This window comes from Parus major, chromosome 1, assembly GCF_001522545.3.
Source record: "Parus major isolate Abel chromosome 1, Parus_major1.1, whole genome shotgun sequence".
NCBI classification, from domain to species: Eukaryota; Metazoa; Chordata; class Aves; order Passeriformes; family Paridae; genus Parus; species Parus major.
In genome coordinates this window covers 101,019,055-101,041,573 of record NC_031768.1, presented here as the reverse complement: position 1 = coordinate 101,041,573, position 22,519 = coordinate 101,019,055, and the positions used below count along the sequence as shown (strand labels likewise).

At 36.4% G+C, this 22,519-nt stretch overlaps 1 protein-coding gene across 2 annotated transcripts in view; it reads right to left on the bottom strand.

Moving 5' to 3' along the window:
- Positions 1 to 394: 394 nt before the first annotated feature.
- Positions 395 to 22,519, bottom strand: part of GABPA (GA binding protein transcription factor subunit alpha) — a 28,108-nt gene continuing 5,983 nt past the window's right edge. Inside the window, exons 3-10 of one of the 2 annotated variants that reach the window (XM_015628845.3) lie at positions 21,266 to 21,410; positions 19,748 to 19,832; positions 15,143 to 15,388; positions 11,423 to 11,617; positions 10,597 to 10,653; positions 9,392 to 9,532; positions 7,859 to 8,051; positions 395 to 3,187 (exon numbers count right to left, since the gene is read on the bottom strand). In XM_015628845.3, the coding sequence (XP_015484331.1) occupies positions 2,959 to 3,187; positions 7,859 to 8,051; positions 9,392 to 9,532; positions 10,597 to 10,653; positions 11,423 to 11,617; positions 15,143 to 15,388; positions 19,748 to 19,832; positions 21,266 to 21,410 (1,291 nt within the window). In that variant the 3' untranslated portion in view covers positions 395 to 2,958. The remainder of the gene's footprint in view (positions 3,188 to 7,858; positions 8,052 to 9,391; positions 9,533 to 10,596; positions 10,654 to 11,422; positions 11,618 to 15,142; positions 15,389 to 19,747; positions 19,833 to 21,265; positions 21,411 to 22,519) is intronic. The other variant, XM_033518149.1, reaches the window with a different exon arrangement.

Below are 22,519 nucleotides of genomic sequence, written 5' to 3'. Positions count from 1 at the left end.
CGTTTAACCTAAGCACCATTCTGAGATTTACAATTAATATGTTAAAGAAAGCTGCTACAGAAATAAAGGAGAGCGAGTTACAGTTTAAAAGTAGAAACACATAGCTAAATACTGAGTCAAAGAAGAGGCATCTTCAGAATATAAACTGAGTTTGCCTTCTTTCTGTACTGACCTTCTGACTTCTAAGAGAAAAAAAAATAAAGGGCAGGTATTCATCTTTGAACTGCTTGTCCCTGAAAGACATTTAAAATATCTGAAAAATTAAGAAGGCAAATTAGCTGTATAACATTTTATTTTACTATATTGACATTTTATGCACAAATACTTTATCAGAGTAAAAATAGAAAATTGTTTCATGTAAAATTACAAAAAAGCAAAACACAAAAGAAATAGGTAATTATTAGCAGAGTATAAGTGTCTTTATTTAAGAGTAAAAAGTATGCAAAAACCCTTCTGTTTTACAAAAATTGAGAATATTCTGTTTTCCTTCTGGCAGCAACAGAAAACCCTTTGACAATATATTCTACATCTTTTGCTTTACTAAAGTTAGTTTGTTTACTGAAGTTTAACATCAAGTCATAGATTTCTCCCTCAATACAGAGAGTCTGATAATAATTTTATACTGCTTGAAAGGTTCTTTCTTTACTAATTAGAACATGGTGGAAAAGCAGATGGAACCACAACAAAGAACCTCAAGGACAATACTACTGAAAGACTGCAAAGCAACAACAGGATATAATCACAAACAAAGGTTGGGAGCAGAAGTTTCTCCCATGGGACTTACCATGAAACGAGAAGTGGCAGGAGAATGAAGTATTGATACTACTTTTCAATTTTGCTGTGTGTTTACCCACAGTCAGGTTTGATCTAGAAAGCTGGTATTTTAACCTCCTTTTCTTTTTATCCTGTATTTGAACTAAAAAGGCATCTCAAGAACTCTGCTAACTAGGACTAGTGACTTGTAGTAGACTTGTGTTTAGTCACGGAATGTTGTTACATGCAGAACTGCTGCCCTCAAATACAAACTTCACATAATTCTTGGTAAGCAAACCTGAATCTCCTGCACAAGCCACCTCCAACACTTGCCAATCAGTGACATCAACTCTAATAGCAAGAAAAGGAGTGATGTTGACCTTTCGTGACAGATACATTTATATTTTTTGCTCAGGGCTTACAATGTTTTTTAAAAGCAAAATTACATCAGCATACTCAGCAGATGGGGTGCTATAAGTACTCAAGGATGAAAACAACAGCAAGAGTTACCAAAAGAATCCAGCAAAAACCCCTTTGATTTTATAATCATGCCAATGATGAAAAAACACAAGTTAGAACTATATGCAATACTTCTAGTCAAGCAAAAACTACCTGCAGATGAGCATCCACCTACAAAAAGCCTTGTCCTCAACACGTGTTTAGCATATGCACAAGTCTTTGTATTCTCTGCCTTCTGCCTGTAAGTGTAAGCATTCCTGCTCAGCTCAAGAGCAGCAGCCCAGTGCTCTCACTGTTCAGCACAAGCACACTTTATGTTCAGAACCTCACTGTTCAAGGACTTTGGATTTAAGGTTTAAGAGTAGCTCGATCCCCTAACAGAATTAAACATCTGCCCTCGTAATTGTTAAGTGTTACCAGAGGGGGTTTAATTTATAAAAAGTTGATGAACATCAATGGTGACATAGCAATTATGCTGTTTATTAACATGAAGAGGCAAAAGCAACTGTTCTCAGACATCATACTGTTCTCAGACATCAAAAGAAGCAGTCTAACAAGTATCAGTACAGAAACTCAAAAGCTGAAGCCTACTTTTTTACTGCATGTGTAAGTTTGCAAGAAGGACTGAGTAGTTCAGAATTCAGGATACATCCCAACTATTTCTGACTCATCATCCTGACTCAGACTTCAAATTGCACCCAGCTCTGAAGCATGCATTTGGCCTAAGAAGCTTCAAAAATATCACTTTAAATTCAAAGAGAATTTAATTTTAAATAAAAAGTACCTTTTTGTAGTTAATAAATGTTAGACTGTACAATGATTGGGAAATTAAACTTCAGTTCTCTGTGAAACTGTTTTCAGTTTGCTTTCTGTTCCTAACCAGGGACTACTGACTGTGATTAACTTAAGTCTTCGGTTACTAAGGTTGACTACCATGCAGGTAAGGTATAAGCACCTTGCAGAACACAGAATTAATACTCCCCACCAAAACAATCTACTCTTTGGGTGAGGGCTGTTTTTTCAAGTTTTTGAATTACCTGATGGGGAATGGCAGTGGAGGAAGAAGTTCACCTTTGCTTTCTGCAAAATGGCTAACATCAAGTACGTATTTCAAAACAGGTATCTGCCCTCGTATATGCATATAATGTGTATATTACAATGAAATACTCTTAACTGGCTTTTTACCTAAGCCATATCTAAACCTGGATCTCCTTCTTCAGCACTGATCTCCAGTTAAATCTGGTCTTAAGTTTCCTTTGCTTTTAAACACAGAAGCTATTTTAAGAACTTGATGCTTTGTAACATTTAACATGTCTTTCAGTTCCACTTGATTAACAGAATAATGAATATACTGTAAACTTTGAAAGCATCAAATGCCATTTGGTAGTTCAGCAGAGAACAAAAGACTGGAAAAGGCTGCATTTATAGAACTGATCAGCCTGGGGACTAAAGGGACTTCATTTTTGTTAAGTGTTGCAGAAATTACTTTGCACAGCAGTGGTCACAGCGCTGAGTGGCTCCACCTCTCACTAGCTGCAGAAGTTGGGGTGATCCCTTAACATACATTAAAATATATGCTATTAAAAGATCCAAATTTATGCAAGTCTGAGTTCTTTATAAAAAATCATGCTCTATATTGTATGGTCAAGAAACAAAAAAAGTTTCCAACTCTGATAAAGGTTAAGAGCACCAACTGCTCTGGTTATAGATGCAAGGCCTCAGGTTCCCACTTACAGGTCCCAGTGCTTAATTATCTTTCTCTGCTTGCAGGGATGCTGTAGCCAGTGCCACTGCTGTAACTGGCTGTGCAATGCCATGGAGCTGCATCTTGGCCAGTTTCTTCTGCTCGCACTCTGTGACCAAGCGATTCAGCTCTGCTGCACTGTACCCAATCAGAGTCTTCAAGTCACACACAAATTTGTACACAAACCTCTTGCCTTGCACCTTGCAGATCATGTCTCCATCATAGTAATACCTGCAAAATTGAAATCAATAACAGAGAATTTTAGCATCTGAAATTTTCACATGCATCCATTACTTAGTTAAGGTCACCAGAGCTAAAATACTATTCTTTTTCTCATTGAGATTCTCATAATTTCATATACTAAGACATTGTTGAGGCATTTTCTGATATGAGAAAAGGGAAGTGTTGAAAATTGTGTCTGTACCTTGGTATATTAAGGAGAAACAAAACACAATAATTATTTTACAGGCCATTGGAAGCACCAGTTCAGGAATAAGTCTTACGTAGTTTAAAAACAGCTTGGCAGGAAGGATGTCTTATATATAGTGCTTTGTCATAATAAGAAAATATTGTCTTTCCCCTTATTATTGTCTTTTGCTTTGCTTTTCTGAAGAAAAAAAAACAATGCTGGAAACAGGTTGAAAATTACCAAGCAGTTTCTATGATATGAAAGCAGCTATTCCCTCCATACTGTCTTCAAAGAGGGAAAAAAAACTATAAAGACATTGGTTGAATTTGTGGGGTTTTGTTGGTTTAGGTTTTTTGTTTTGTTTGTGTTGTTTTATTATAATTCATATGCTGTCAAAACAACATCTTTCCCTTTATTTACAACTAAAAGACAGTTCTCTAACAATAAATATCTTTTATATTGTGTGACAAAAAGAATTTTCAGATTGGGCAGAAATGTACTGAGATAACAAGGTCTACATGACCTTATTACACCTCCCTGCCCCACTCCAGAGACAGTTCAGGTCACACCGATAAAACAGAAGTTCTTGCTGTTCTTCTCTCACTACAAGCTTTAATAGAATGTGTATCACATTCTCTTTAAGGATATTTAAGTGACTGGGATGTAACTTGGATTTGATAAGCTTGACAAGCTTGTAATAAATTTGGAAAATAATAAAAACTCAACCAACACAACTCACACAATATAATTTCCTCAAAACCACCACCAATGTAGAACAAATGAACCCAGATTTCTTGATTGTCTAAAACTTAATCCTGGGACATGTTCATAAAGCAAAGATGTTTCCTGTTCATTAGCAAAATTAAGTCAATTAAAAGATGAACTTCTGACCCTCAGCTCTAGTGGTAAAGAGGTAACTAAGAATCCAAGTAAATTCTTCAGACATCTCGGTTCCAGAAAAAGAAGCCTTACTTTTGAGGATTAGGACCTAAGCAGCAGGACCAAAGATATATGAGAGACAGGCTGTGTAGAAAACAATGTTGGTAAACCTGCTGGTTACTGAGATCATGCAAGAAACCACAGAGGTCTCTCATGGACTACAGGAAGTGTCAGAGTAGCTTATTATTGCTCTGTGGGTAAAGACAGTGTGGTTTGTTTCCTAAAGCTCTCCTTCTGAACGACATACAGTTATAAAAAAGCTTCCTTTTCAGTCCTTCTCCTCACTCTACCCCTCAAACTACCACCTACATCCCTCAACTCCTCCGTTTCCTTCTCTACATCTCTACATTCTTGGCTGCTACTACAGCTTCCACCCAGCAATTCTTCATGCCAGCCCTGTCCTCCAAAATATCTCAGCACCAGCTGAAGGAACTGTTGTGCAATGGTGTCCAGCACTTTCAACCTCTTACCGAGATTTAGTTGCAGTGGGTTGAATGAACTCTGTAACCATGAGAGTGGGATGATAATTTATGTTCAGCTTTGAAATACAGTCTTGTAGTACTGGGCAAAATTGGGGAAGGATGAGCAATAATCTGGTGTGTCCTTTGTGTGTGAAATAATGTGTAGGAACACTGGGCAGAGGCTCATGTTGAATATGACAGGATAGAGGACATAAAGAAATTGAACTCTGCTCACTTGGGGCAATATGAAGCACCCGTACAAAAACAAATATGTGTAATTTGTAATAATTTGTAATTTGTACAATTACAATTATAATTTGTAATAATACAAACAAATAATTTGTAATATGTGGCTATGGCATATGTCAAGTGGCAGTGGTCATCATTTTTTTAAAGTTAGTTAACTATGTACAAGCCTTTACATTTATTGTACAATCCCATATAATCATTCCTGTCTCAAAAAATGTTGCAGAAAAATGTTTTAAAAAACAGAATATACCTTGAATGATTTAGTCCACACTACTGGTGTGATCAGAAAGGAAAAGGACCACAAGAAATTATTTTTATACAAAAGCTCAAAACATGCAAGACTCCTACATCTCATGTTTGAAACACTCACGTTAAAATTAGTCAATGTGGCAAGAGGGTATTTTCAATATTATGTTAAATGCATTCCTGATTACAGCATTTGCCTACTCAAAAATACAGAAACCTAAAAATAAATAAAATTAAACACCCATGAAAGTTCACAAAGTTACCAGAAGATTCCAAGACACATGGAAACTTCGTTTAAGAAGTTTAAGAATCCAGGAAATGGATTATTTTTCTTCAAGTCTCACCTCCCTACTGGATAACTAAACAGACCTGGATTTTTAAAACATTAACCAAGATATCTATAACAAAAAAAGCTGCTCTTCCCTTTCTGCCATCTGCCCCAGTTTCCTTATGCCTGCTTTTCCTACAGCTGTGCAGAAGAGCCAGTGTATTTCTCAATAATACCAATGATTTCCTGTACTAATCAATAATTGACACAGTGATTTCAACACATTAGTAAACTAAACACATAATAATTTATCAAACTTTAGCTTGGCAACAGTGTTTATCACAGGAGTAGCAAGAGGCATTAAATATCCTTTCAGACATTAAACTGTTAGAAAACATGTCAATATTGATGCAGCTGCCAAAATGACACCACTTTGAGGAATGTGATTTCTGCAATTCTGTGACTAAAATATAAATGCGAAACTTTTTTAACAGTGATTTATGCAAATTGGAGTTTAATATCCCAATGATAAGAACATTATTCCAAAGTTCTTCAGCTGCCTTGGGCATCTTCTGTGAAGATTGTTGATGAAACCTGAAAACATCATCATGGTTTACATAGTTTTTATGTACCAGAAGGTTTTCACATATGCCTTTAGTACACAGACTCAGAGATACACAGGTTGGAAACATGAGAATGGTACTGGAACAATAAAGGCTGAAGAACTGCAATGGAAAGGTCCTGCTTTGGGCAGGAAATTTGACCAAACACCTCCTGTGGCCCCTCCAACCCAAGAGAGTCTGTGATTCTATGGAAAAAATGAACATTCTATTTAATATATAAATAATGCAAGAACAGCCATAGAAGACTAGACTAAAGATCCAAAAAAGATCTAAAACAGGCAAAGGCTCCAACAGACTGAAACATAACACCTAAGGAAAAGCATGAGAGTAAGCATCTACTGTATGCTCTTGCTTTTAGTGACCCGAGGCTCAAGAACTCTTAGAAGTTGCATTTTTCAATACCTAAAATCATTAAAATTATTTATTTTTCATTAATTTTTCCACTTGTCTGTCAAACACATAAAACAATTCTGGTATCCACAATACTGTGCCTAAAGAAGTTCCAAGACAAACAAAATGGTATAGTATAGCTGTATATCTCAAGCCTGTCAAATGTTAATTAAATCCTCTCTAAAAGGGTAAAGAAAGATTATGATACTTTACCATAATTTCTTACAGTGGTATTTTTAAATAGAAGTTGATATTTTTATATAATGCTAGAGGAGTTTACTTCAAAAAAACCAACCATGCAAACAACATGTATCCAAAATCACTTTTGGATTGTAAGTGCTAAGAAGTAAAACAAAGATGTCATTCAAAATGCAATTTCACTCATACAAAAAGAATTTCTAAACCTGTCTGAATAATTTGCAGGATTAGGCAAAAACCATCTTTCTTGAAAACAAATCAAGACAAATATATTTAATGATATCACAATAAAAAAAACAGAAGTTCACTCTCAACAATTCCCAAGAACATGGATGAATTTTCAAAATATTCCAAAGACTAAAATAATCAGGGAAAAGCAGTCTAAAATTCTAAAATTGCATTCTTCCCCCTCCTCAAGTACCTCACCCACAGCGACTCAATAATACAAGTCCCTTTTACATATGTCAAACTAAATGAAATGAAGACACTGAGACACTTCCATTTCTTCAGATCAGTGTGATGTTGGAATTGCAACCGTTGAAATATAGCTATCACGTGTATTTTTCTATTTAAGATCCACACAACAAGAACAATGAAATGAAACAATGAATATTTGAAGTTAGAAAAGGTTCTTATATACAGAGAACCACTAACAATTAGAAGTAAATCTGCTTTATTCCGTAACAAGAGAAAGAAGAACACGGACAGTAGAACATAAAAAAAAGAAAAAGTTAATAATTCACATATTTCTGTATCCTTCACCAATAATCAATATTGTTTGGCATGCTACTAAAAGCACAAATATTGAAGATAAATAAAAAGGAGGTATATTTCTGGAAGTGAGTGACCCAAATTAACAATCTTGAAAAAAGAAAATCTATTTTCAAGAAGTTATTCTACTAGCTTCTTTAAAAATGAAAAAAACCCCAACAAAACAAAGGCAAAAAGCCCAGCAACTACCTCTCCCCTAAGACCAGCAGGATTTCATTGCAAGAACCAGCTTCAGAAGATTTGGTTATGCCTTTACTAAAAAAGCTGCAAGTTTTGCATTATGTTAATAAAAAATGACGTAGCCAAATGAAAGCAAATCATACCCCATGAGTTCCTTAAGTTTCTTACCTCAAAGCCCGACTAAGCTTCTCATAGTTCATCGTGGGCTTGTTCTTGCGCTGTCCCCATTTCTGTGCAACCAGTTCAGGTTGATTCAATTTAAACTCTCCTTCATCACCAACCCAAGAAATACAGTCCCGAGCATCTTTGTCAGTGAGAAGTTCTAATAAAAACTGCCACAGCTGGATCTGGCCATTGTTCCCTGTTAAAACAGGAGTATCAAGTTTCACTTCAACTTGTCCTTTTTATGTTCCACTCATGGCTGAAAACCTGCCATCAACATATTAAAGCAGACCAGCATAGTGTACATGATAGAAAGAAAACTTCCACTTAATTAATCCCTTCTTAATGATTCTTTCGCAAACATTTCCCTGCAAAGTCATCAGTACCCATTTCTATTTAAAACATGTTGAATACAGGAAAAAAAATCTTCAAGATTTCACATAAATCTTCCCCTAGAACTTAAAAAAACCCAACCCCCCAATATAATAATTTAGACACATATCTGTCTTTAAAATAGAACAGATTTCGCAAGAGCTGCTTATTCCTCTTCACACACACCTACATATGTGTAATAGAAGCTGGGTTTTTTTTAAAAAAAAAGGTTTCAAATTTTCAACATGAAATATGAGAAACACAAAAGAAACCCCCAAACTTCAGCTTACATCAATGTAGCATCTTTCACATCCAATCATTAAGATTTCTTTCTAACTCAAGTACCCACAGTTAAATTCCTAAATTCTCCATGAAATACAGAGAGACCTGATGACTAAAGACAGAAACACAGAGTATTCCTTGCTAATGTCAGCCAATAAAACCTTGGCCTTAAAATTCTGAATGACATCATTAGAGGCCTTTATAGAGTCTAAAACTCTATAAAATAACATAACTAAAATAAAAACTCAAGGAAGAAGTGAAGGAAGATTATTACAGAAAAATCCACAACATTAAAGATAAGCAAAACAAAAATGACAGCAAGAAAAAATAAAGAAATTAATATTCAAAGAGTATGTACAAATAACAATAATTCCAAAATTAAACTGCAGATTTAGTGCAGAGTTTTTCTGACATGCATTCATTTAATTAAACAAGAAATAAGAAACTTTATAAATTTTGAAGTCACCAGATTGGGGAAAAACAGAGGAGGAGCAGAACAGACAATTCAAGTAGCAGCTAGGCTACATTTTACAACATACAGTTTATTTTATTCCCTTTTGGCAAACACAAGTTAAAAGTTTAAGATTAAATGCTATGCAGTGGTTTGAGATGACAGACTCTTAAGTGATGGGGAAATTTATGCATTTTATTTGCTGCAGGAGGGAAAAACTGCAGCATCATGTTGACATGGTGCTTGTGTGAGCTGACCAACTTGCCAAGGCTGGCTGTGGTTACCAGATTTTTGTACCTATGGCTCCCTTCACACCACATGGACTCCTACAAACATCACATTTGGAGCTACAAAGCCATGTTTCATCAAACAGCAATTCAAATTAATGGGTCAGTGTTCAGTGCATTAGCATGTAAAAATGATGAAGGCAATACCTGTTCTGTTTCCAGGGGAACTCCTATCTTCCCCGGAGATCCTTGGAGATCTCTGTACTTTAGCTGCCTTTGCACTGCTGTTTATCACTTTGATGGTGGTTGGGGTAGTAGGCTGTACAGACGCTGGTATAATCTGCACAGCTGTAGAGCAGAGAATGTTAAAGAACATCAATTATAAATTGCTGGCACAGAAATAGGGATATTTTATTTATAATCATAACATCTAGAAGCAATTTTTTTCCTTTGCTAAAACGGTACATGGCATTAAGTTACAATGCTAAGTATAATTTAAAGAAATTTTTACCTCTTGCATGAAAACTGTAGTTTTAGACTAACTGCAGAAGTGTCAAATCACAGACAAAACACCAGCTTTAGTTTATTGTATTACTATTACATGCTTCCACAAAAAGAACCCAAACTCTCTCAAGCCCTTGTTTTCATCTTCATGCTGTTCCCACATGATCTGCCTTAATGCCCTTTCCTCTACAGCCACCACACAACCTCCATACCTGATATTCAAACAGCAAACACCTTCTATTGCAATGGTGTAGGAGGGTGCAGATGCCCCACTCAAGCTGGCTTTAACTAGACACAACCACAGGATGTAATAAACAGTCTGTCTATTAAATATATAAGATGCTTATAAGTCTTCTGGAAATTGGTGCATTTTAATAATTGATGACACTGTTTAGCTGAAAGAATGAGCTTCAAATAACTGGAAAGCTACTTTAATGTATTATTTTTAATATTGGTTTCTAAGCAAATCATCTCTTCCACTGAACCCTTCAGTTTTTTGAAACACTTTTTTATTTTAAATTAATATTTAAATAGATCCATTTAAATCATAATAAATTAATTTTAATAAATAAATTCATTAATGCAGTATATAACCTCAAGCCCTGAAACAACTAAAAACCTCAAATATGTATCCTAGAGAGCTTACTTCAAGAAAGTGGAAAATCTACCATCCAAAATAAAAGTTGTAAATTTCCATAGTTCAAGTCAAACACTACCCTTCAGCCAAACAAAATGTAGAGAAACTCAATGTCATGTTTTGAAGTTTAAAGTATGTGTTCCTCCCTTCCCTAAGGAAAAATACCCTCCCAAGTGATTTCCTAAATGTACTATCATACTGCTGAACCACAGTACTGTGCTAAACCTACAAACAGTGAATTGTGTGAATAAATGCTGACAGAAGCACTTACGCTGATCAATTGTAACAGTTGCTATTTCTCCAGAGTGTTCTTGGCTAGCCAACACATCTACAAATTGGAAAAAAAAACCCAGCAGTTTTATATTTAACCTGTGAATAATAAGTCACCTGAAGATCAAAAACTTTCATATTTCATAGAGGAAAAGAAATAAAAATTACTCTGCAAGAGACATGTACAGTTCATGGTCTTACAAGTGGAGACCTTTAACATCTGTCATTCATTTTAGAATGATGTACATGGCAAATTTCCACAGCCTTATGGATTCTCCATCCCTAAAAACCTTCAGGGATATTATGTAAATGAAGATAGAAATAGTTATTAGTCTGGCAAGTTACATCTGGTAACTTGTAATCTTGGTAAGATGTACAAGCATGGTACATCTGAAATGCACATATATGTTACTGTAGTATGCACATACAATGAGTCACTTAGCAGCTGTATTGTGTACTAAGGATTTCACTTCCTGTGCTTAATAATCTCCACTTCTATATGACACAGAAATGTACATTTACTAACTCTAAATAAATATTTAATTATAAAAAGAACAAATTCAGCAGATGCACAAACTATGAAGCTTTATAAAAAACAAAGGTGGAATAATCATTTACTACTTTCTACGAGTTACGAGGTTTGGTAAAAGACAGGCAGTCTGCAAGACAATGTTTCGTGGCAGCAAACATTCTAATACCTCCTCTTATCTTGTATTGATACCCTCATTTTTACCCCCAACATTAAGTAAAGGAAAAATGACTGCTTATAATTGGTTTTATAGTTCAAGAAAGAAGTCTGAAAAAAGCCAAACAACTAACTGCCATACACTTTCGAAGAAGCTCCAGGTGGCTCCAGAGGATTTCTCCCCGTGGGACACGCTGGAAGAAATCTTCTTGGCTGAAGTTGCAGAGGTCCCGCCCAGAAATGCTGAGTGCGTTGAGATCAATGTCAGTCATGCTGAACTCCTTCATCACCCACACCACCCAGTGGAGCACCTGGTCTGTCGACCACTGAACTGGGTCTGAAAAAGATGGATGAAACTGCAAATCACCTCATCATACACTGCAAAGCTCCTCCTCAATTATATAATAACGTCCATAAGAGTAAAAGCACAACATCAAGAAGCAGAGTTACTGAGACCAAATCTGCCTGGAAAGTTGGTGACTGTGCTTAAAATGGTGATGGAATGGTGTGGGATGGTGGGGTGACAGAAAAGGTGAAAGAGCAATTTTCTTTAGAGAAAGTTTTTATATCAGAACTATGCCTGACATATCTCAAACACAAAGAATTTTCTTCTTAGTCTTTGGCTTCAAAAAAAGAGTACTTTCTCTCAGAGAAGGAAACTCTTCAAAACTGTTCATCAGTTTGTGATTATGACAAAATAATAAATTCTAAACTCATTCATATCATCTCAGTTTCTGCTGACAAAAACCACCACTGGATATGTCTGGTATGAATTAATTTTCTTCCCAGAAGCCACTACTGTGTTGTACTTTAGGCTGGTGACCAAACCACTCTTAATAGTACACTGAGATGTTCTGTCTACTGCTGAGCAGCGCTTGCAGAAGCTGCAAAGATGTGGCTCAGCCCAACAAAGAGAACATAAACCACAAAACTAGCAAGAGAGTTTTGAACAGAACAATGGGCTTAAGTTGGCTGCAACTCATGTTCTCCTTCCTGGCCATTAGGGGTGCCTAATCTCATGAGTATATTATAGACACCCATACCAGTAATCCTGTTGGGATTGGGATTGTGCAATGTTCTGCAATTGCTCTATTCATCTATCTTGCCTTTGTGCTGGGTTTTACCGAGCACATACAATGTACATACAATGTACCTTGTACCTTGTACCATACAATGTACCTTGTATCACTCTACTAAACCATAAATCCCATATAACAGCAATGATTTTCAAGTAACTTTGATATTCAATATGACAGCCTCCACACATGGAATATCTAAAAGAACCTGGTCAGACTACTGGACTCCAATGCAAGGCCTTCAGTGTTTCTCATTCATCCACCCCAGCAAGTAGGCTAGGGGTGCACACGAAACTGAGGAGGGACAGCTGATCCCAGCTGACCAAAGGGATATTCCACACTACAGGGAATACTGAGCAAGAGTTTTTTTGAAGTATCCCTTGCATAGAGCCTGGCTGAGCACTGGGCTGCTGGAGGCAAGTGATTGTTTCTGCATGACTTTTTTAGACAGAGCATCAATTTTTGAGATCTTAATGTTGTACATAATATATTAAAATATGCCAACAGGTAAGAACTAGTAACTAAAGTAAGGACATCTACTTTTCACTGGGGCAGAGTGATAATGTATTTTTAAATTCTGATATTCCAATCAGATGTCATCTTGACAATGTTCAAGATTCAAAATAAATAAAATTAAGAATTAAGAAAAATTAAGAAAATTAAGAATTAAAGAAAGTAAAGTATCCTAAACATTTATCTAGGAGCTACAAATTTAGTTTTGGTTAGCAAAGGACAGCTACATGGCATCATTTTTGACTAATGCTACCTAAAACAGTGCAATGTAATTAATCCTGTGGCAGAAGACACACCATAAGGGGGTTGATCTACCAAATATCAGCAGCAGTGAAATTTCATCAAAAAGCTTCTAATTTGTTCTCATTGACAGAACACAATCTGCAAGGAAACAAAAATAATTACTTTCTCTAACCACTTCTGTGGTTCCCAAGCTTTCTGCTGCTCTGTTTTCTGCATTTATTTCTCATAACAATTAGTATTTTCCTTCCTTCTAGGCACCAAATATTTGGATTCTAATAGAAGAAATACTTTTAACAGAAGAGTATTTATAATCTCTAATAAAACCCACCTAAACATAACATAAAGAGAAAGCCACAACATTTTAAAGGCCTGCTAAAAGCTAGTTTTCCATTTGCAGCAAAGCAGAGAAGTCTGTAAGAATGAAGACAAAGAACCACTACTTTTCTGAATGATTATTTATTGAATAGCCTTGACTCTTAACATCAACTCTTAACATCTTCTTGAAAAGATTGAAGAAATACTTTTGGGTTATAATGTTGAACCTAGGGCACTTTATTTCAGCCCAAGTCCCTGTAATGTCTACTCAGAAAACATTTAAAGTGTTACTCTTTCTAGGAGTGTAATTTAGCACATTTTTTTGATATCAAGAGAACACTATTATTTGCAATCCATGGAACTCTGTCATAATGAACTAATACAGTTTTCCTAAAAAATCTGCGCTCCTATGGCCCAAAGATCATTAAACTTTTGAAGCCACAGTTGGGGGTTATAGGGTTTTCTTAAAGCATCAACATTATTAAAGTTTATTAAAAATACTATTCAACATAACAACCTTGGTTTAAGTAATTTTCTTTAGAGAGCATGATGAAAATATTAGTCTGCTTCTGAAATCCCTCACTTTTTTTTTTCAAACATTTTGCATCAAATCCCTGACTATCAACAGACATAACATGAGAAAAACTATTTTTGAAGTGCTTACCAATTAGAAAACTAAAAAGCCATGAAAGAGCCTTTGCTTTAGTTACCAAAAATATACTCAGAATACAGGCGAGCTACATCCTGCAAAGACCTGTGACTTGACGGGAATTCTTAAACCCTTCCAAATATCCTCCTTGCCAAATATATTGTTTTACAGGTCTGCTCATATAGAACAGCTTCCTGAATATGCCTTGACAGTACATTTCTGCCAGTCATAAGAAGCAATTCAGCTGGATAATCTCACAAATATGATACAGGTCTACATCCCACAGTTCCAGTTCAATCTTAAACAGACATTCAGAGAAATTTTTTTTAAGCTAACATTCAAAGATCAACCTGCTAAATAACAAATTAACTAAAAAAAAGATGATCATCTAGAATAATATTTATTTTTAGTTTTAATCATCTTCCTCCAATATGATGAAGGCCAGTACAGCTTCTCATACAAAATCTGATTTAAGAGAATAGCCAGGATCCTCCAGTCCATGAACAATTTGTTTCAGGAACTTTACAGGCCCCATTACCACGTACTGAGTCTGTTCAATTCCACACACAACCTGAAGAGCTTTATCACTAACACACACATTTTTAAGGAGGGCAGGAAGAAAAGTGCTTTTTAAAAACTGCATTGACAAGGTAAGTTAGGGCAAGAAAGCACTCATTTAATGAAACTATTATGAGCATCCATTTTACTTGTTTTTTTGATTAGGTACTAAGAAAACATTCTTCCCTGTGGAGGTGGTGAGGCCCTGGCACAGTACCCAGAGAAGCTGTGGCTGCCCCATCCCTGGATGGTGCATGGAGCAACCTCATCTAGTCGAAGTTGTCCCTGCCAATGGCAGGGATTGGAACCAGATGGTCTTTAGGTTCCCTTCCAACCCAAACCATTCCATGATTATTTAATTCCATTATGCAGATTATTTGCATTTCACTAACCCATACCACAGGTTTCCTTCTCTGAGGTCCTGGAGCACCAACCCCACACAGAACACAATGGCCCAGCCCCCAGCTGAATACACCCATAGCTGTGCACTACATATGCACTATAATACCGTAAGGTATTCCAAGGCGCTCCTGCTCCTTCCGGTAGCCTTCCAGTGCTGCTGCCCATCGTGTCACTTGCTCAGACGTTTCATCTGAAATTGCTGCAATATGTTTTGTCCCATCCAAGGTTATCACTTGAGCTTCCTCAACAAGATGAGCTTCAGCCTCTGCATGATGAGCATCTGGGTCAATCACAACCTCCACCGTCTCCACAGGCTTCACGATTTCCAGGATGTTCAACTTGGGCTCTATCCCTGAGCATGGAAACAACACAAAACTTAAAGAGAGTAATGCAAATATGACAAAAACATTGTTTTAAAGCTTTCTGATTAGTAGGGTTAGCAAACTCAGGAAAGAAGCAGGACACAAAAGTGTCATCAAATTTCTGCGGGTGTCCTATATTACAATGACATACTCTATTAAGTATGCTTTAGTAACATGAATAACAAAGCTGTCCCTCCTTCTTCCCCCAGTACTACAGCTTCCTGTTCTAGTTAAGTGATCTATTTCATGAACAGAATGTTCAACATGTGTGCATAAAGTACAAGTATTTTGGTCTGTAAGAAATATACCAAATAAAACCCCCAAAACAAATAGAAACAGCAAACTCCAAAAGGACCCAAGTCCTTTTCACTCAGTCCTTTTCACCCAGCTTCACTCCAACCCTAAGGCTTTTCTTTCAGCCTTTACAATACTTCCCTGGTATCTCTGGGGTCTACACAAAGTACTTAACATTTTCTTTCAGTACTCCACAGCAGACAGTGTGTTAAACAGCAAGTTAAAAGAAAATTCTTCCCATTTTAGGCTTCATCAGCTATTCGCGTTTTGGCTTTATGTGTGCCATTTCAGATATTAGATCACAGAGCTAACAAGGTATGTCTGTATCCATTCTGCAGCAAGAAAGAACACATTCACTAATGCTTTGTATCACCACTCTCTCTGTTGTCTTCTGAGGTGTTTTGTCCAGATGGTGCCTCATCACATTTCTGACATTGTATAGAAGATTTTTCAAAATTATTTCAATTTTTGTGACATACAATTGTCATTATAATGCCAACAACCACACTTACTTTAAGAGATTTTTATCAAACATATTTTCACATAAACAAAGAATCTTTCCAATTCTATTTTATCATGAATTGGAAAACTTTGACTATGGTTAGGCTGATGAAAGTAGGATTCACGGAACATCATAGAGCCAGAGTAATTTCAATATTCTGTACCATAAAGGTATTACTTTGTGTCCTTCCTGTCTAATCTACATTAAAGCACAGCATGAGATGGTTCTGCAGGTAACAGCCTTAAATGCTAAATCCAGAATCCAGTCACAGTTTGTAAGGGAAAACAAATGGAGTATGTACCTGTCTTACAAATAAGAAAAAATAAGTCTTTTTCAGACAAGTATTCCTCTAGATTTTAAAAGTCATTCAGCTTGAAAAAAAATATTAGAAAGGGAACAAACATCACAAAGACACTGAGTACAAAACTCAGCAATGTGAAATTGAGGATGTGAAAATAAATGTTGACAACGAGTAAGTGGCTGATTAGATGATGAAGCAAACATGAAGAAAAAGCAAACAAGTATTTTCCTTAGGAGAGTGTTTTACCTAGGCCATGAAAAACTAACATGTACAACATATGCTCCTTCCAAAATCATATGAAAATGGGTAAGGGAAGCCACTAAGGGTCAAGATTCTATTTTTGATCTTCAAAAAATAAAGGAAAAAGCTTCTAGAGAGGTACAGTTCATTACTGCTCAACAAAGTAATTCACTGTGCATCACAAAACTACATGTCAAAAAACTTCATGCTTTATTCACAATACAAACACAGAGATAAAAGCAATGCATCTGTAGAGGAAACACCTTGTAAGTAAAATTGTGAATTAACAGTCTGCCATCTTACTGCAACACTAGATCAACATTAATTCCCTGGGTTTGTCTGCATCTCTCCTCACATCTCTTCTCCCTTTACCTACTGCATAAGAGATGACCAGTCTTCCTCGGACGGCGCCCAAGTTGTGGAACACAATGCCACCCACCCCAGAAGTATACACTGGTACAAGCAATACAAAGCCTCAGGACATGAGCCATCAAGACACATGCAGATGTTGACAGGACTGCCAACTGTCTGAAGGTAGAGGATTATACTGGGGTGATGACTACAGGCAGCCTGCTTGGTTTTACTCACCTTGAAATTTCTAGTATTAACCATAGCCAGAAACAGGACATTAGTAAAACAGCATCTTTAACCCAATTAAGTGTCATTACACTTACTATTTGTTCTTCTACATACTAAAAATAACAAAAGCCTACGTATTTCAGAAATTATTATTGAAAAAACCACAAAATATCTTATTGTGGAGGTCTTCAACACTAAAGCTTTTTTCAAATTCTTTGACATACGGTGGAACATAGTTACTCACAGTTCCACAGATACGCAAGAGGCCCAATTCTGAGCAGTAGAGAACTGGGCTGCACTCAAAGCTGCTGCTCTCACAATGAAAGGAAAACCACATACATTGTCATTCCTCCAACCAGAGGAAATTAGTCAGGACAAGGCAGAGCACCATAAGGATCTTACTAGTAAAATGAAAAAATAGGAATGGTATTTTATCTGCTGTAGAATAAAATGCTATATAAGAACTACACTCAAGTTCAGCTACAGAAGAGTGATGCTCCATTTTCTAAACTGTTAGCTTAGCATGCAGACAAACACACTGTCTGTAAGAATGTAATACAAATAAGAAAAAATAAACAACTGAGTCCAAACACAAAAAACGTCTCTCTATAGCTCATTAATTCTGACCTTGGGGGGAAAAAACCCAAAGAGACTTTTTAAACAACCATAATTCACCTGTTGTCTTTGAATTTAAGGTCAGCTGATCAAAATGTGGTAGAACATTTGAACTGACAAAGCAGCTTTTCTTCCAAGAAATAAGAGAGTCCAATCCAAGCATCACTGATTACTCCTAGCTGACTTGTATACATTACACAAGTTAGGGAAAAATTAACATAAGTGAACTGAGAATCTCTCAAAACCTCATTCATGCAAGTAAAATATGAAGATGGAGTAAGAAGCCGTTTTTTCCCATCTGGTTCAAAGGGGTACTGTGGTCAAGAGCAACAAGTCCATTTTCCTATTAGTGATCTAAATATCTTCCTTCTGTTTAAATGTATGCTATTTGTTTTCTAATATTTTGCCCTGCCATATTTTACATGCCTTCAACAAACAGATTTCTTATGAGTTGCTCAAGTATCAAGGCCTGAAAAACAACACCGAAGAGTGTTCCAAAGTGACACAGAAGTACTTTAATATTCAAATGTTTCTTTTAAGATGGGAGGAGGGGAGAGGGAGGGAGAGAGAGGAGAGAAGGTGTGATGGGGGCAGGGAGCAAGAAGCTCCTTGTGCTATATGATCATGAACCTCAGTTTTACATAAAAGAGAAGAAAACAAAACACAGGATGATAGTAAAGATATTCATCACTCACACCCTTTTGAAAATGGAAGTCTGAGCACTGAATACTGGAAGTGACTAGGCATGAATTAAGAGCATGAATTAATATTATAGTTCCCTGAAGGATATTTTTATTTTATTTTATAAGCAGAAAGGTAGTACACTTCCCATTACATATGGGGAACTGAGGACTCAATCTAGCACTAGTCACCTGACACTCAGCATTAAGTGCAAATTGTGTCTTACCGAAGACTGTTAATACAAAGCAGCAAAGTCTTCAGTCTAATTGACAATGAAGCCACAAGGAAACAAAAAGTACCCCCCAAATTTTGCTCATTTGCTTTGCTGATGTAACTCAAAACAGATAACTAATCTATTCCTGAATGAATTTGTCCCTGTTTAAAAATCCAGAAATAAATACCTGTAGCTGTTCCCACAGCCCAATATGTACAGTGCCTTTAGAGAGTGGTGGCTGTCCTTCCACTCAAGACATATGGAGGGGCAAAGCAGAAAACTAGGACAAAAAGCAAAACAATGAAGCTGCTAGTTCCTGAGAATTTGACAAGGGGAAATCCTGTCATACCAGATAACACAAATAAAAATTATGCCTCAACAAATCCATACCAAACTGGTTAATGTTCCTCTGACACAACAGTTTATTTTGACTTCTCATCCAAAGAAAAAATAGTGATCCTGATAAGGATTTTCAATTAGTTACATTTACCTTCAAATTGTAATTGTTCCTAAAGCACACAAGCTCACTTGCCTCACAAGAACGAAACTGTCACCTACCTTCACAAAAATCTTTTGCCTGTGTCAATACTTTGTCTGATATGATTACCTACTCAACCTTGAGGAAAACCTCATAATGCAATGGACACTACTCAAGGAAGAGTTGTTTGGGTTCTGGATTTGTGTTTGATTTTGTTACTTATAAAAATTATATGAAATTCCTTTAAAAAACATTTCAAATAGTATTAGTCCATGACATTTAATTTTACTACTTAGAACAGTACACAATGAAAAAGACATTCTCAAACTCTGTGACCATTCATTGATTTTCTCAATTTTACAGCTAGGAATAGGAGATTAGGTTTGCTCACAAGTATTCCTGCAATATTAGTTTGTCTGTACAACAGACAAATTTAAGTGCTTACCTTGCCTAGATATTACTTGCACACTGAGTTGCACTGTTCCATCTGTTTTCACTCCTTGATCAAAAAGGCTTCGATCTGGGTCCAGCTTGATAAAAGCATTAAAAATTAAAATATTAAAAAGATGTATTAGTCTCATAGTTACAATAAACTTATTTTCCCTTGAACTTTAGAAACACTTGGTGCCTGCAGCAAATTTTCCAAAGAAGTGTGCAAATATTTTTACTACCGTGTAAACATAGTACACAACAGAAAAAAATCTGATCATATTTGAAACTTGCCACTCTGTTCTGTTTAAGATATTTTCACCTGCAGAAACATTTTCTGACCTAAAAGAAGCAATGCAATACAGGGAGGAACCTTCACTACCTGAAAACTATCTAGACTTCCTTCTCTTGAGTTTTTAACACCTTCATATAAATTCTTATCTTATAACAATATTCTCTGTTGTTTCTGAAAAAGCCAAAAATGTCTGATTCTAACTTCAAATAAAACATGTAGCTAAATGAAAAGCAAATCAGTTATACTGTCTAACATGTGGCAATGCCTGTAAAAATGGGGGGCATTTCTTGAGTAATGCTTTGCTACCTCTATACCTCAATAATAAAGAAACCTTCTCGTTTAGAGTCAAAAGAAGGTTAGATTTATGAAGTTCCAGCAGCAACAAATGACATGGGCTACCTCAAGAGAAAGTAGTATGGTCATCGCCCTCCTTCTTCCACTTGCAAGGTGGTTTAACTCACAGGAACTAACTCCAAGAATATTTTGATTGTATTCACACTGAACTAGTGTGCATATATTAAATGGTCTGATGATAATGAACCTGACATGCAATTAAACTCTTAATTGTAGTTAATCCACATGAATTCCAGACAATGGAAAAAAGAGAAAATGTATGTAGAACACTTCTCTGTTGTCCTGGGGTGACTTTATGATGCTTGTATCCCCAGTTGTCTGTTATGTTTATGCTGGATATTAAGTTCTGTACCTTTAAGACTCATTCTGAGAGGGAATGGGGGAAAAGAAGTGTGCAGTTTGTTTTCAGAAACTGGGTTTCTTTGGTTTTTTTGTTTGTTTGTTTGTTTTTTGGGTTTTTTTTGTTTTTTTTTCTCTTTTTCTTGGAACTGTTTAAACCTGGACTGAAAACCCAGAAAATCACCAGGAGCTCACAGCAGGCACACCAGGGCCCAGGACACGGTATTTTCAGTGCTGCAGGGACCAATAAGAGACTGGGCAAGCTACAACCCATGGCAAGGACTTTCTAAATTTGCCATCTCTTCAGAATAGCGAGAGATTTTATTGTTCAATATTATTCATTCTTTATGCTTGTGAACACCTTGCTTGTTGAACGAACAGTTTCTTTCACATTTCTCTAAGGAAATCTACTTCCCAAACCAGATTGGGGAGAAGCCGCTTGAATTTGCTTTCCAGAGGGATCCCTTTTGGAGGTTTCCTCCCAAAATTTGCCCTAAACTAGGATATCTATTATGAAATTAAATCTTTCATAACCTTTCAATTTACCTGGATATCTTGCAGACAAATCTCGTGTGCATCCAGAGAACACTGTAGTCTGGGTTCCAGCAACTTCTTAAGATTTCCAATGGGTTCACTGATGTCAATAGCCTGACTCACAAATTCTGCAGTGGTGTAGGTTTGCTCGACAATGCTTAAATAGCAAATTAATATAATAAATCATTACCTACAAGTTAATAGAGCAGGTATAGGAAAGCTTAATAAAAGTTAGAAGTAAACTAGATAAAAAGTAATACTGACTCTGAAATCTTAATACAATGTGGTATTAGTTTGAGTACTATTTGTTTGAGTAGACCAAATTAAATTGGGTCTCATTAATTTTTCAGCTGTGTAACTCTTTTTTCACCCTGTCACCACTAAAAAGCTCAGGTAAACACCAAGATTCAGATCACCTTTTTCAAGAGAGTAAGCCATGGTTAGCATATTATATATTGTTACCTTGCACGTAGAGTAAACCAATTTTATTTGCTTTGCCTGGATTGTATTTAAAAGATACTCAAAAGCAAACACAGAAACTTAACAGACAGGGAAAACAGAAGGAAAAAGATACATTCATACATAGCAACTTTTCATGTCTTCTCACCAGTCAGCACAAGAATAAGAAGCTAACAAATAAAAGGGACAACCAGAAGGAAGTACAGCAACATGGAGCCTTGAAGGAACTATTAGTCACATGACATGGCTGTCCCACACTACAACAATGACAGTAGTGGCAAAGGTATTCAGAAATTGTTATGGTACTCATGTCATAACAATGACCTTACACAGTTGGGCTCTCTTCATTTACACAGGAGGAAACCAGAATGTACACAGATATAGTCTGTAAGCGGTAAAAATGCAAAAGGAACTTAGAACAGTAAGAAACCAGCAAGTGGTTTTGAATCAACTCTCCAGAGCAGGTTCTTAAAGAGCAGTTAACCTAACCAGCCTCAGTTCTTTCTGCCTGTCAGAGACTGAGATGTTACGGTTTGTGGCTTAAACATCTTTATGACAAACTTTTGCCTATTATAGTAAAAGTGGGTAACAAGAGCTGCATGAAGACCACTGCAGCCTGAATGGGCCTCCTCACTGCAGGCTTTGACTGCAAGTTAATAGAGATAAGATAAAGTAACCCAAGTCTGCGTTGGGGAAAAAGAATAAGCCCAGCACCCCTTTGGGGTGGAGGCCACAGCCCCATGTTTTTCCCTGCCAGGCTCTCACAGATCCCTACACCAAAGAGGGGAAGGAGGAAAGGTTTTGTGT